At 39.8% G+C, this 16,174-nt stretch overlaps 1 protein-coding gene across 13 annotated transcripts in view; it reads left to right on the top strand.

The window, feature by feature from the left end:
* Syne1 (spectrin repeat containing nuclear envelope protein 1) overlaps window positions 1–16,174 on the top strand; it is a 444,430-nt gene that overhangs the window by 323,718 nt on the left and 104,538 nt on the right. For all 13 annotated transcript variants that reach the window (XM_029482408.1, XM_029482403.1, XM_029482399.1 and 10 more), the window contains 3 exons: window positions 5,471–5,572; window positions 8,519–8,638; window positions 10,743–10,943. In XM_029482408.1, coding sequence (XP_029338268.1) covers window positions 5,471–5,572; window positions 8,519–8,638; window positions 10,743–10,943 — 423 coding nt within the window. The remainder of the gene's footprint in view (window positions 1–5,470; window positions 5,573–8,518; window positions 8,639–10,742; window positions 10,944–16,174) is intronic.

The following is a 16,174-nucleotide window of genomic DNA, read 5'->3' as shown; positions in this document are numbered from 1 at the left end:
AAATTTTCTAGAAAGTCATATAAAGGGACAGATCATTACCGCTTTCAAATAATCTATAGTCTTAACAATATAAATGAAGGATGGAAAGATGGTTCAGTGGTTAAATGTGCTTGCTGCTAAGCCTGAAGACCTGAATTTAATCCCCTGATCCTATTTGCTGGAAGAACAGAACTGACTCCCACATGTTATCCTCTTACCTTGACACATGTGCAGTGGCACACATACATGAAATAAACAAATAACATTGTATATTGTATATACACATATGAACATATTTCCTATGAATCATTTTTAAATCTCTATAATATCCCTACTGGTATATGTTGTTCAGACAGAGCAAAGATTAAGACTAAGGTCCCTGAAGCCAACAAGTTTACTTTGTTGGCTTTATTGGCTGCCCTCAGTTTTAAAACCAATTCTGCGGACTGGGCTTTGTCTCACTAAGTAGCCCAGGCTCTCTGCCTCAACAGCCATGTATTGCAAATTCCAGCTTTGTTGATTGCTACTGTATAATCTTAGTAGCCTTATGACCTTGAGCCTCTGTGTTCTCAACTACCTGTCCACAGCCACTGCCTCACAATATTGTAAGGCAATAAGTTAAACTTCAATAAGTTCAACTCTTTGAGATACTCAGTGGATCCTAATACATAACAAGTACTCAACAAATTTTGTAATCATCATATTTTGCTGTTGAGTAGTCTTACAAAAGACAAAGGATCTAAAAATCAGTGGAAAGTTTACATCGCTTCTCCAGGTTTATTCAGCATTCAAGAGGAGGGAGGGATTCAAGAGAGCACTTCTGCATTGCATGGTATGGAAACATGAGCAGGAGACCTTAGACTAGCAGACTGACTCAAGATACATTCTGAATAGAAAGACAACTACTTGGATGTGGGAATGGGGAAAAGGATGCCTGCTAAGGAGCCCAGGGATACTGGCTTGCATATCTGGAGGCCTCAACAGACAAAGGAGGCAGATAGATAGCAGTGCCAGTGGCCAGTGGAGTAGACTATACTCTGGAAATGCTTTAATGGAGACATGGGTAGCATTAAGATATGCACGTGAAGACTCCCAGTAGGTATCTGAGTGTGTCACTCTATGGCACAGAGGAGTGGCCTTGGTGGGATTCACATCTATGCTTGTTAGAATGTATGGTATAGAACAAGGAGAGAGAAATCCACTTAGAATCAGAAAAACAGGGTTGATTTTTCTGGGTGTTATATTTTGTACACATGTATACTGACTGTGCCTAGAAAGTCACCAGGCTCATTAGAGTATGAAAAAAATAATTTTCATTACTCTAAAATGTATTGTCTATGAAGAAAGTTGCCAAATTATGACAGCATTTTAGTCTGTAAACCACACAAGCAGCTTGCTTAGGCGTGCAATTGTGAACCCCTCAGAGGTGTCTTTACTTCTGTCTAGTTCCTTATACCCAGTTAATGCTAATGACAGTTTTGAGTTTCGTAATCTTAACCAGTGACAGTAAAATACTAACTAAGCATGACTTTTTCAGAATTTAGTTTATCGTAGGGGACCATGGAAATTACACATAATCACGAAATTATCTTAAAATCATGTTCTCTGTTTTTCTTTGGCCAAGAAGTTTTTGCTGGTTTGTTAGTGGCCAGCTCATGAACAAAAATTGACACTTCAAATGTTGATGTTCCAATTTAATTGAAGGAAAGAACCCTAATGATAACACAATAAAAGATCAATTCATATTTACGAACCATTTTCTTGTAGAGAGCATCTGCCCTGCTGCCTGGTACTAAATAGTTGTTGGCACGCTACCCCTTTGCTCTCCATGTCATCTATGAGAGCTACCCTTTTCCAGACTGTTAACATTCTCTGAGAATTTCCTCCCCAACCAAGACTGTCTGAAAAGATATATAGATGGCCTGTATGTGTCAAGTATTATGTGTGTCACAGTCAAATTAGCTGTCGCTATTATGGTTCTTATGCATAGATTGAACCCCAAATACATTTCAGTATTTTGAAAAGTTCTGAATATTTTAAGTGACTTTTAAATGTGAGAAGCTAAGGGATTCTTTAATAACCTCAAGTCAGCATTACCAGTTTTAAGGTTTCAAAATGTCTATGAATTTGTCTTTCAAATGACTCATACCCTCCCTTTACTCTCTGACCGAAAGAAATAAATTGTAATATCTGTTAGTTTATTATATACTTAATTATTGCTGTATCACAAGTGTAGTAATAATTTGTTGAATCCTTCTGATTTATTCCTCTTTGGTTATTATTCTTAAGAAAACAATAGGCATAAAGCCATTGCCTCCACCCAGCAACTCTTATTAATTTTTCCACAAACCACGTTATTGTTCTCTCGACTAGTCTCTCCCAATAGTGGCTTCTAGAAATAACAGCCATGTCTTCTTATCTGTTAAGTAGGACTCAGGGGAAACACGGTACTGAAAAGACAGAGAGGTTATAAAGGAAAGGCTCACACTTCATTTCTAACCCATGTTCGGTTACTTCTACACATACACATCTATGCTTTGGATGAAGTGAACTGACACAGCCTTAAGTACATGTAGACACCGATGGACATTCAGAAGTAAATAGAATGCCTCCCCTCAAGGGCAACGGTTAAGACTTTTTGCTTTTGACTCTATTCAAATGAGTGAGAAACATTTTTCATTTTAGCTTATTAAAAAAGTCTAAGAGCCCATGACCAATCCTCGAGTGCTGTTGGGTAATAGGAACATATCTGGAGCCCATGAAAAACTCATTATTTCTCCAGTGCTCTCAGAATGATTTTCTTTTCACTGGCTGCTGAGCTTGCAGCTCAGCTTGAGTTTGGGTTAGTGACAACTGTTAGTGACAACTGTTGCTTTTCACACATTCAGCACTATGTTCTCATTTCAGCCCCCTTCCTTTTTCCTCCCTCCCTCCTTTCATGCATCCTTCCCTCCCTCCCTTCTTTATCATTTCTAGTGATCAAGCTCTGGTACTTTTGCATGCTAAAAAAATAATATAGCACTCAGTATACCACCAGCCCTCAATTTTTTTTGCTCAATTTATACATTATTTTGTTTTTTAACCTTGCATTATGATGCCTGTATACATTCATTCTAAATGATATATTTACCTTTATTTTATGGTGTGAATGTTTTACCCGCATATATGTGTGTATAACACTAGTACCCTAAGAGGCGGGAAGTGGGCCCTGGATTCCCTGGAACTGGTGTTAGAGACAGTTGGATTTCTGCAAGAGCAGGAAGTACTCTTAATTTCTGAGTCACATCTCCAGCCTCTGCATACATTCTTTTTTTTTTTTTTTTTTGGTCCTCCAATTTAAACAAATTTTATTTAAGAATAAATCAACATTTTCATTCCTTTTATTGAAAATAGATTATTTTTTCTCACATAATAGCTCCTGATTATCACTTTCCCTTCCTCTCCTCCCAGCTTCTCCTCACCTCCCCTTCCACCCTCTTTCTGTCTCTCATTAGAAAACAAACAGGTTTCTGTGGGATTATGATATGATGCTATGGTATAGTACAAAGCATAAAACAAATGTTGGCACATCAGAATTGGACAAAAGAAACAGCAGGGAAAAAAACCAAGAGAAGACACAAGAAAGAGACCTGCTTGTTTTGGACACTCAGGAATCCTATAAAAACATTAAACTGGAAGTCATAATGTATACACAAAGCCCTGTAGGGTAAGAAGGAAGAGAAAAAAATACATCATATGTATATGATAATTTAAAAAAAAAAAAAGGAAAACCCCTGATACAACATTATGAGACAAAGAACCTCCAAAGATACTGTTGAGTTCACTTCCTGTTGGCCATCCAGTGCTGGGCATGTAGCTTCCCCTTGAAAGTAGTTTGTTTTCCCAGTGTGATTCCCTTGGATGAAACTAACTTGTCATATTCTTGCTTGGGGTATGTGCTGTGTTGGTCTATGGCCAGTTCCTCACTGAGAGGAGAATGCTGTGAGTTAAATTTCAACCTGTGATGACCAGTCAGCCCCTCATCCCTGTTTGCTACTCATGAGATATAGATCCAGGCTTGGGGGCAAACGCCTTTGGTCTCAGTTCTCTCAAGTTGGAGGTAGAAGGATTGCAGGATAAGGGTAGTCCGGCTGACTTAGCAAGACTCTTGTCTACCAAGAAAATTGAAACAGAGAGTTGATGTGGTACCTCAGTGAGAAAGCACATCCCTAGCATGTAAGAGGCTCTGGGCTCAAGCTGAGTATCACAAAACAAGAGAAACAACAAAAATAAAAACATGAAAGAAAGAAAGAAAGAAAGAAAGAAAGAAAGAAAGAAAGAAAATGAAAAGACATTAGCTTATATTTCTGGAAATGTATCAGCATTTTTATAATTAAATTATTATAATTTTCATACACGGTGCCCTTTGAAATGAGTGTAAGAATTTGGGTGACTATCTCTTCTTTATATACGTCTCACTCAATATAAGTATGTACTGGATAGTTAGAGGAATGATGTTTATGCATAAAAGACTTAGCTGGTACCTTTTTGTAATGTTATTTTCTGTCTCTTTGGTGTATATAGCCTTGATTTTCATACTTTTTAAAAAGCCAAAAAATACATGCTGTAGAGATGGCTCAGCAGTTAAGAGCACATGCTGTTCTTCCAGAAGACTGGGGTTGGTTCCCAACACCCATGCTAAATTGCTCATTGCTACCTGTTGCTCCAGTTCCAGGGTATCTGATGCCCTCTTCCAGCCTCCCTGGGAACCTTCTCTCACATGCTCATATAATATACATAAATAAAAACGAAATCTTAATATTTTTAAAATTAAAAATAAATTTTATTTTAAAAGTTGTTAAAATAATGTATTTTGAAGGACATGCACTGGTTATATACAACACTATATCACGATATGGTTTTTTATAAAGGGTGTGAGCCTCTCTGGAATTAGATGTCTTTAGAGGGTCCTGGAAGAAATTCCCACAGTGTTGTACAACACTGAATTCCTGGGACATGTAAACAAATGCCTACTTACCCCAGTGGGAAGTAAAGGATAGAGTAACCACCAAGTAAAGGATAGATGCCACCAAGGTCCAATTTGGTCAATAGTGAGTTTTATTGACATTCTTTTAGAAATATGGAGCAGATGTATTACCAAAGCCCAACCCATCAGTTCTTATTGCTTAAACATGCTTGGGGTAAAGAAGGGGCCTAGTGCATCTGCTCAGTTTCAGGGACTTCCTTCCAGTTGTTTTCTTCTTGTCTTAATGTGTTTCCTTATAAGGAGGAATCTTTCACCTTAGATATTGTTACTGTTTCACCATCCTTTTAACATCTTTATTAACCAGTTTCCCTCTGAGGTTATAAGGTTTTAATCTTGGAGGAAACTGCTACATAATATCCAGAGGCAGAGGGGTATCTGTGTATCATCTCCTTGAATCTGTGTGATGTTTGTAACCATTCTATTCCCACATTTCACATGTTGTCTTTCCATGGCTTTCTTCCTCAGAATGACCTGAAGGTGTTGTTTACATCGTTATCTGACAGCAAATATATCATTCTGCAGAAGCTGGCAAATGTGTTTGAACAGCCCATTGTGGAACAGATGCAGGTATGTACAGGCATGTTCTATAACAGCAGATACATAGATCACTGCTTTACTGTGGGATGTCAATTTTTTTTGACTGATGAATGACATGCTATGGCATTTTTATTCAATGCATATTTTAATTTCTACATAGGGGTTTGGATAGAGTGCCCAGTGATACTGACTTGGTCCCTTCTATACATATTTATAGAACTTGAGGTCAGAAGTGACATCAGTGGTAGCTGCTGCTCTGGAGGAATTTGCTACTCCAAAACGGCATCAGAAATGACCTCCATGATGTAGGAAAGAAAGAGGACATTCTCAGACATGGGTTCCCAATTTCACCCTATTTAAAGGGGGCTCTTCTGGTATTCACCACTGACCCTACAGGCTAGCTGGCCTGTGAGCTTCTGAGGTGTCCTGTTTCTGCCTCCCACCTCAGTGTGAGAGTACTCTGAATATAGAAGCCAGCTGGCATGTCTGGTTTATGTGGTCCCTAGGGATTTGAATTAGGGTTACCAGTAGATCTCTTTACCCACTGAGCCACCTCCTCAGTCCCTGAAAATGTTCTTGTTTAAGTTCTTCCTACTTTTTGTTTGGCTCTTTGTAGAACTCCAGGTCAGAAATAAATTTCTCTTAGTTTGTAGATGCTTGTTTCCATTGCTGACTTGAGAAATCCAAAACTCCTTCTGATTCCCAAAGGTCCCTAGGGGTTTGGAATATCACAAACATCTTGGAGGGCCTATTTTTATCCCCTGTACTGAGAACTCAATAGACTCTTCTGGTTGGATTTCTATCTATATTTTCATTTTGAAAAAAATTTCAAATAATTTATTTCTTTTCATTTCTTCCTTTCATCTGCTTTTCCTTGTGAAACTCCCTTCAGGGAGATACTTCACATCTTGTCCACTACTCTCATTTTAAAAGAGATCTTTATCTTTCTGTCTCTTGGTAATACCCTGTCCTTTTCTTTAAACAAATACGTTCTTTTCTGTAATATAACTGGATATATTCACAGTTTGGTGGTTGGAGAGGATTTTTTTTCTTTGTTTTTGTTTTTGACATAATCTGCTTCCCTCTGGTCCCTTTTTTGTTTGCTAGAATCATCTATGTTGGTCATGTTGGATATTCTTGACTTCATAGTCATGTTTTGTTATCTGTTCATATCTGGGTTGGGATTAGATAGTTGAAATAGGAACCTGAAGTAAGGATGAAACTGACAATTTTGAGGAGATAACTGGTTCATTGGCCCATTTGTTGGACAAGCTCTCTGTTCAAGTTTTAAGCTCCCTCAGTTGTTCTTATAAACCCCCAGCTTTCTCAACAGTAGAGGAGTGACCACAGCCCTTCCTGAGGCAGAGTAGACTTGGGGGCCTTGTGGACAAAGCTTTGTCATTTCTACACTCCATTTCTTTCTTTCCTTTCTCTTTTCCTCCTCTCCTCTCTTGTTGTTTCCTCCTTTATTGCTCTATCCCTCCTCTCCCTTCTACCGTGCATCTCTCCCTCACCCCCACATCCTCTCTCCCTCTTTTTGTTCTTCCTCCCCCCAAGGGTATTGCTAGTAAGTGAGCTGCCTCCAGGATTATAGGCATGGACCACCTCCCCCAACTTCTCCCTTTTCAATCCAACACTGAAGCCTACTGCCATATCTGTCATCCCTCAGTCTAGAAAGCCCCTTCCTTCTTCAGATAATAAATAAACTTGGAGCCTTTGAAAGAAAAGGGCAATGTGGCATGAAGCACGGCTGGGATTTTATGCTCTGGCAGTTTTTCACTAGCTTTCTGTCTCTGTCTTCCAAGTTACTGAAACTCCCAATGCTCTAAACTTGGTAGTGCAGTTGTTCTACTAGGTTAGAATTCAGCTTTCTCAGCACCAGTAACATTTCATATATTTGTCTGAATTCTAACATTGAGAATTTGTTGGTCTTACTGTCTTCCCTGTTTCCTTGCCCCAGCAGATTTATGGAGGAAAGCACTCCAAAAAAAACCAAAAAACAAAAAACAAACAAGCAAATCAAATATTTGCTATTGTTTCAGAGAGATTTTGGGACAGGAAAAGGGGGACATGTATTTCATCTGCCATCTGGAGTCCAGACTCCTCTCATTGTCAAGGGCAACTGGGTTGTAGTTCTTCCAAAACCCCACTTAGACCAGGGTCTGTTGGTCAGATACTCCTTCCTCCATGCTCTTGTCAAAGATGAGTTGCAGCATGAATTTTAGAGCAAGGTTCCTCTACCCAGAGACCTCACCCAGGGCAGGCAAGGCTCAGCCAGTTTAATCCTTGCTAATTGACTTTTCCACTTTAGAGTAAGGAACAACCATTCCCTTTTTTTTTTTTTTTTAGACTTATTTATTATTATACATAAATACACTGTAGCTGTCTTCAGATGTGCCAGAAGAGGGCATCAGGCCTCATAACAGGTGGCTGTGAGCCACCATGTGGTTGCTGGCATTTGAACTCAGGACCTTCAGAAGAGCAGTCAGTGCTCTTACCCGCTGAGCCACCTCACCAGCCCGGAACAGCCATTCCTTGACCAGGCTCCCCTCACACTTTGGTGTTGCCACACTGGTGCAGTGTCCAGTGAAGTTCCATTGGATTTCAGGAAGCTCCATAGTCCCCTAGACATCTCGGGAACATACCTTACTCACAGTCTATCCTACAGGCTGCTTCTAATGTAGAGTGATTTATCTACAAATCCCCTTGTTTAAGCAGGCCGTTCCTCTCTCAGCTCTCTACCCTAGCTCTGCCCTACCTCCTTACCTAATAAAGCTAACGTGCAATATAATAAAGGACCTTCTCTTTTTTCCAGTAGTACATGTCGATGTTGTGTGTGTGTGTGTGTTTTTAGTTTCTTCTTATGTATTTAAAATAATTCTTGAAAATAAAAGTACAAACCCAAAAAGTCCAAAAGCTGCTTTGGAGCAGAATTGTTCTTCAGAGTCTGAACAAAATGTTGTGACTCTTACACAGGCCATCCAACAGGCTGAAGAGGGACTCCGGGACCTCGAGGGTGGAATCTCTGAGTTGAAACGGTGGGCTGACAAGTTGCAAGTGGAACAGTCTGCTCTGCAGGAACTCTCCAAGCTCCAGGTACCATCTCCAGAGGCAGCTCGCTCTCTGTGGCCCAGCCCGCCTGAGAAATCAAGAAGACATTCCCACCATCCTCTTGGAAATTTGTTCAAACAAATGTCACCTCATTTAGGTCTTGACTTTTACTTCGAAGCAACAAAAATTTTCTGAACTTTCAGCCATTTTTCATACAATGAAAAATATAGATGCAGCTAGCATTCATATTTTTTTCTGTCCTTATGGAGATATCTAAACACCATGCTATAGTTCAATGGTAGGATTTATTTATTTACGTCTGCTCTTGAAAATATAACTATCCTTATGATCCCTACCTAGTAAAATTAAAGGTGAGAGGATTTTCATCAGATATTGTAATATATTTCTAGGGATGATTTAACTGAGTGAACACTCAAGATAAGACTTTTTAGAACATGGGTTTCAAAGTGAGAGTCTATCAGGCACACATGCTGGAATGTGATACAAATGTTCAATTCCAGAATAGCAACCAAACCTATAAAGTTTGGAAATGTGTGCAGACTTTTCCATTACTTTTCAGAGAGGAAAGAAAGGGAGAGAAACAGAGAGAAAGAGAGAGGGGGAGGGAGGAAGGGAAAGGAAAGGAAGTATTTAGCATTAATTTTGACATCCTGGCAAAACTACTACATGGGGTAAAAGGACAGAACTGAGATACCTTCCCAAGCCTGTGAAGTGTAACACATTATAGAAAGCAGGCTGTAATTTTATACTCTGTGACATTGGGTATCACTGCGCACAGCTGGTTAGTTTTGTCTCTGGGCATTGCTGCAGAACACTTAGGGATGGCAGTGAGTCAGACACAAAGCCCCAAGTCCTTCTCCTGAGAAAATACAAGGGCTCTTACAAACAAGAAGTCACTCTTGGTTCGACCCTCTCAGGCCCTTGGCTAACTTTTTGAAATGTCACAGGACAAAACTCCCCCGCCCGCTTGCCCTTCCTTTAGATCATTTTCCCACAGTGCTTCAGTGTCAGGTGTAAGAGTCAAACGTCATAGCCATAAATAAGCGTTGGAGTTGACTTTTCCAGATTGAACAGTTCTGGCTGCCCCACCTCAGTACGATGCACTAATCAGAACCGTATGCCTCAGTAAATTTTGTTTGGTGTCTCACCATCTCCTAAAACGTCCTTCCAGCTTAAATCGCTGTTTACTTCACCACGTTTGGCAGAACCAGTTGCCTTGAGTCTAAAGGTTTTGCTCTTCAAATTAATTTCCCTCATTTTGCTTTTTTTCTCTCTCTATGTTTAAAGGTCTCTCTGAGATCTGATACTATTTTGCTGACAGGAATGTGAGAGATACCTTATTCATTTATTATAAGATTAAGTAAATGTTAAGGTTATGCTAGCTATAAGAATCAGGTTTTCTCTCTCTGACATCTCTCTTCATCTTGGGGACATTTTTGTTCAGCAGCCTAACCTCATATCACATAATGGATGATTAATAGCCAGAGAAGACAAGAAGTGGCCTCATGAGTCATTTCTAGAGAATACTTTGTTTTAGATTGCCTGTCTTCTTATTTATTGTAACTTCTCTGTGCATGGGTATTTGGGTTATGGGCATGTCTGGGCAGCATGTGTGTGCCTGGTAGCACGCACGTCAGAAGACAGCGTGAGCGCTCATGGTTTACTTTTCTCTAATGGTTCTTTCTACATCATGTTACTTCCTTCCTTTACCCCTTCTCTATAGATACCCCATCATTAAATCTTTGTGAATTTAGTTTTTCTTTAGTTCTTCTTCTATGATTTATGACTTTTTCAAGAGAAGAAACAATCAAACTTAAAACAAACAAACAAAAAGAATATGTAAGATTGCCAAGCAAGATGAACAAGAGAGCTTGAACTAACCAAGGATCAAACCCCAGGAAAGCCGTGGTCCCATGCATCTGTACTACAGGATACAGAGATAGGTGTCCAGAGTGTCTCTTTTCCTCTTTGAGATATTTCCCAGAGAGGCTCATAAGAAAGGCAGGCAGCTTGCTTCCATGCAGAGACTCCTTTGTGGAGAGGTGTGACCTTGGTGGGATGTTGGGCAGGTGGTGGGCTCGGTACTGCAGCTTTGTGTTTGAGACTGGTGTTGATGCCTTTGCCTTAGGACATGTATGATGAGCTATTGATGACTATCAGCTCCCGGAGGAGCAGCCTCCACCAGAACCTTGCTCTCAAGAGTCAGTATGATAAGGCTCTGCAAGATCTGGTGGACCTGCTGGACACTGGACAGGAGAAGATGACAGGGGACCAAAAGATCATTGTATCCTCCAAAGAAGAAATCCAGCAGCTGCTTGGGAAGCACAAGGTGAGCAGAGACCAGGAAGGCATAGATGAAATAGCACATTCTCAGGCCCTTATATAGAGGGGTTCGGTATTTCAACCAAATATGCCTGGGTTTTATGCGCTATACTTGTATAATTACACTTCTAAGTGGTCTATTGACATTTGTTCAAATCCCCTAGCATCTAGAGTAAAGAAAAATGGTAATGGGTATGTTTATAACAAGTATAATCAGTAATTTTACTTATCAGTTCTCCATTAATATTAACCCAACTCTCACCATATATGAACTTTAATCAAGGAGAAACTCAAAGCCTTTCCTTAGTGGGACTCAGATTGCTTTTATTTTCTTTCTTTTCTCTCTCTCTCTCTCTCTCTCTCTCTCTCTCTCTCTCTCTCTCTCTTTAAAAGACAGGATCTCATGTAGCTCAAGCTAGCCTCAAGCACTATATAGCTAAAGGTAACCTTGAACTTCTGATCCTCCTGCCTTTACCTTCTGAGATCTGGAATTAAAGGTACATGCAACTAAGTTTATATGGTCCTGAGGATGACCCCAGGACTTGGTGCATGTGAGACATAAAAGCTCTACCAACTGACCCTATTGTTAGCTACATTCTTAACTCAGTTTCCCCCTGTGTATTTGTTAGGGCCTCTTGTCCATCTAGCCCCAGGTGCTCTCTCTCCCCCTCACTGTCCTGGCATAGACTTCTCACTCCATGCTGGGAATACAGGGCTGCCCACTCTGTTTTGGTGTCTGTTACTTGCGTCATTCAGACCTCCTGGCCCTTAAGCACATTCTCCTGTAGTTGCTGTTGGCCTCAGAGATTTTCCTGGGCTTGACCAGAACTTTTACCACGCAATCAGGCTTGGGAACCCGGAGATTGCTTCACCAGTATGTTTCCAAATGGAGCTCAGGTTCATTACTCCTTAGTGAATAAATAAATATATATTCAACACACACACACACACACACACACACACACATTCACACATTCCTATCATAACACATTTTAAGCAATGACTATGCAAAGTTTACCAGGCTACAAACTCAACCTCCCAGGCTATGGGAATTCCCAGAAGAAAAACAAAACAGTCTCACTGAGTTTTAAATAATTAACAGTCTACTGTTCTGTGGCTCTCTGGTGGGCTATTATTGTCGAATTGTTGGGGGAAGGGGACTATACTTTTTTGCTATTTTTCACCCAGAGATTTTCTGTCTAAAGAGTTGTATAATTTATTAAAGCCTTATCATTTGGCTATGAAAACATTGCTTTAAAGTTCACAGCTGTTTTCTCTCAAATCTGACCATAGCAATAAAAGATCGCTCTGAGTTATTCCAGAAGGGAGACTAGGATCAAGGAGCAATAGAATAACAGAAAAGATGCTCAGTTAGGAAAAAGTTCTAAGGGAGTAGGCCCCAGCTGCCACTTGGGCTGCGTAGGGGCCTCTTTGGTCATGGAAATGCTGCCAAAGCCAGAGCGGGAGGTAAGCTTGTGTTGAAAGCATGCTTGACTGTCAGTGCACATTTGGCTTAGTAGGTCTTTTCCAGCCATACGATCATTTCATCAACTGATGATTGGTTAAAATAATGGTTCTAAAATGGGCTTGATGTCACAGGTTTGTGTTGTAATCCCAGCTACTTGGGAGATGGAAGCAGGAGTGATTTCAAGTTCAAGACCTACCTCGGCTAAAGAGCAAGTTGAGCCGGAGTGAATACATGAGTTTTATTTCAGAATAAACAACAAAATGACATAGGCTGCTGGTATACCTCATGGGTAGAGTGGTTGCCTAATGTTCTTGGGCACTGATCTTGATTCCTGGCACAACAAAACAATTATGGTACTGTTGATGACAATCAACCTATCCTTTACTATCTAGTCTATGTTTTGGGGGAGACCTCTACAGCTTTGGTGGGGACAAACTTACAGTCATATAATAGGAATTAAAACCTCAACTCTGATTCCGGTCAGGGCCACCCCTGCCATCTTCCTTCTGATCCCAGCGGAGACCTCTAAGGGATCCAGAGTGCTCTCCATGCTCAGGGTGCCATCAGGCCTTCATCCTCAGCCAGGAGGCAGAGCTGAAACCCAGACCCCTGGACACATTCACTGCCAGAGGAGAGTTGGCCTACAAGAAGAGTTCTCACCCCAGAACTCAGGAGGTGTATCAGAGCTCCAGACTGCTGGACACTTGCCCTGGAAGAGGAGAGCTTGCCTACAGAAAGTGCTCTGACCACTGGAACTCAGGAGACAGTTGGATGCCCAGGAGTGCTGACAGAGGCTAAAGGAATCACAGGAGGATCAAGCTCTTAGCCAGAGACAGCTTGAGCATTAACACCAGAGATTTCCAGATGGTGAAAGGCAAATGTAAGAATCTTACTAACAGAAACCAAGAACACTGGGCATCATCAGAACCCAAAACACCTTCTAAAAATGGAAGTAGAAACAATGAAGAAAACCCAAAGGGAGACAACTCTGGAGATAGAGACCCTAGGAAAGAAATCTGGAACCAAAGATGTGAGCATCAGCAACAGAATACAAGAGATGGAAGAGAGAGGTGCAGAAGATTCCATAGGGAACATGAACACAACAATCAAAGAAAATGCAAAATGCAAAAAGATCCTAACTCAAAACATCCAGCAAATCCGGGACACAATTAGAAGACCAAACCTACAGATAATAGGAGTAGATGAGAATGAAGATTTTCAACTTAAAGGGCCAGCAAATATCTTCAACAAAATTATAGAAGAAAACCCCATACCTAAAGAAAGAGATGCCCATGAACATACAAGAAGCCTGGAGAACTCCAAATAGACTAGACCAGAAAAGAATTTCCTCCTGACACCTAATAATCAGAACAACAAATGCACTAAATAAACACAGAATATTAAAAACAGTAAGGGGAAAAGGTCAAGTAACATATAAAGGTAGGCCTATTAGAATTACTTCAGACTTCTCACCAGAGACTATGAAAGCCAGAAGATCCTGGACAGATGTTATACAGACACTAAGAGCCCAAATGCCAGCCCAGTCTACTATACCCAGCAAAACTCTCAATTACCATAGATGGAGAAACCAAAGTATTCTATGATAAAACCAAATTCATACAATATCTTTCCATGAATCCAGCCCTTCAAAAGATAATAAAGGGAAAACACCAACACAAGGATGAAAACTACACCCTAGAAAAAGCAAGAAAGCAATCCTTTAACAAAACTAAGACAGCCACAAGAACAAATTCCCAACTTTAACAACAAAAATGACAGGAAACACCAATTACTTTTCTTTGATTTCTCTTAACATCAATGGACTCAATTCCCCATTCTAATATCTAATAAAATTGACTTCCAACCCAAAGTTATCAAAAAAGACAAGGAGGGTCACTTCATACACATCAAAGGCAAAATCTTCCAGGAGGAACTCTCAATTCTAAATGTCTATGCTCCAAATGCAAGGGCAACCACATTCATTAAAAAAACAAAACAAAACAAACAAACAAAAACAAAACAAAACAAAAAAAACCTTTAGTAAAGCTCACAGCATACATTGCACCTCACACAATAATAGTGGGAAACTTCAACACCCCACTCTCACCAATGGACAGATCCTAGAATCAGAAACTAAACAGAGACACATGAACACTAACAGAAGTTATGAAACAAATGGATTTAACTGATGTCTACAGAATATTTTATCCTAAAACAAAAGGATATACCTTCTTCTCAGCACATCATGGTACCTCCTCCAAAATTGACCATATAATTGGTCATAAAACAGGCCTGAACAGATACAAAAATATTGAAATTATCCCATGCATCCTATCAGATCACCACAGACTAAGGCTGATCTTCAATAACAACATAAATAATAGAAAGCCAACATTGACATGGAAACTGAACAACACTCTTCTCAATGATAACTTGGTTAAGGAAGAAATAAAGAAAGAAATTAAAGACTTTTTAGAGTTTAATGAAAATGAAGCCACAACATACCCAAACTTATGGGACACAATGAAAGCTGTCCTAAGAGGAAAACTCATAGCCCTGAGTGCCTCCAAAAAGAAACTACAAAGAACATACAATAGCAGTCTGACAACACAACTAGAAGCTCAAGAATGAAAGGAAGCAAATTCACCCAAGAGGAGTAGACAGCAGGAAATAATCAAACTCAGGGCTGAAATCAACCAAGTGGAAACAAAAAGAACTATTCAAAGAATCAACCAAACCAGGAGCTGGTTCTTTGAGAAAATCAACAAGATAGATAAACCCTTAGCCAGACTAAGGAGAGGACACAGGACCAGTATCCTAATTAACAAAATCAGAAATGAAAAAGAAGATATAACAACAGATCCTGAGGAAATCTAAAACCTCATCAGATCCTACTACAAAGGCTTTACTCAACCAAACTAGAAAACCTGGATGAAATGGACAACTTGATAGACAGATACCAGGTACCAAAGTTAAATCAGGATCAGATTAATGATCTTAACAGTCCCATCTCCAGAAGCAGTCATTAATAGTCTCCCAGCCAAAAAAAGCCCAGGACCAGATAGATGGGTTTAGTGCAGAGTTCTATCAGACCTTCAAAGAAGACCTAATTCCAACTCTTCACAAACAATTCCACACAATAGAACCAGAAGCTACTCTACCGAATTCATTCTATGAAGCCACAATTACTCTGATACCTAAACCATACAAAGATCCAACAAAGATAGATAATGTCAGACCAATTTCCCTTATGAATATCGATGCAAAAATACCCAATAAAATCCTCGCAAACTGAATCCAAGAACACATCAAAACGATCATCCATCATGACCAAGTAGGCTTCATCACAGGGATGCAGGGATGGTTTAATATATGGAAATCCATCAATGTAATCCACTATATAAACAAACTCAAAGACAAAAATCGCATGATGTTAGATGCTGAGAAAACATTTGACAAAATCCAACACCACTTCATGATAAAAATCATGGAAAGATCAGGAATTCAAGGCCCTTAGCTAAACATAATAAAAGCAATATATGGCAAACCAGTAGCCAACATCAAAGTAAATGAAGAGAAACTGGAAGCAATCCCACTAAAATCAGGGACTAGACAAGGCTGCCCACTTTCTCCCTACCTATTCGATATAGTACTTGAAGTCCTAGCCAGAGTAATTCAACAACAAAAGGAGATCAAGGGGATACAAATTGGAAAGGAAGAAGTCAAAATATCACTTTTTGCAGATGATATGATAGTATATATAAGTGACC

This window comes from Mus caroli, chromosome 10 (genome assembly GCF_900094665.2).
Source record: "Mus caroli chromosome 10, CAROLI_EIJ_v1.1, whole genome shotgun sequence".
NCBI classification, from domain to species: domain Eukaryota; kingdom Metazoa; phylum Chordata; class Mammalia; order Rodentia; family Muridae; genus Mus; species Mus caroli.
The sequence above is the reverse complement of the archived record's forward strand: the minus strand, read 5'-3'. Positions and strand labels throughout refer to the sequence as shown.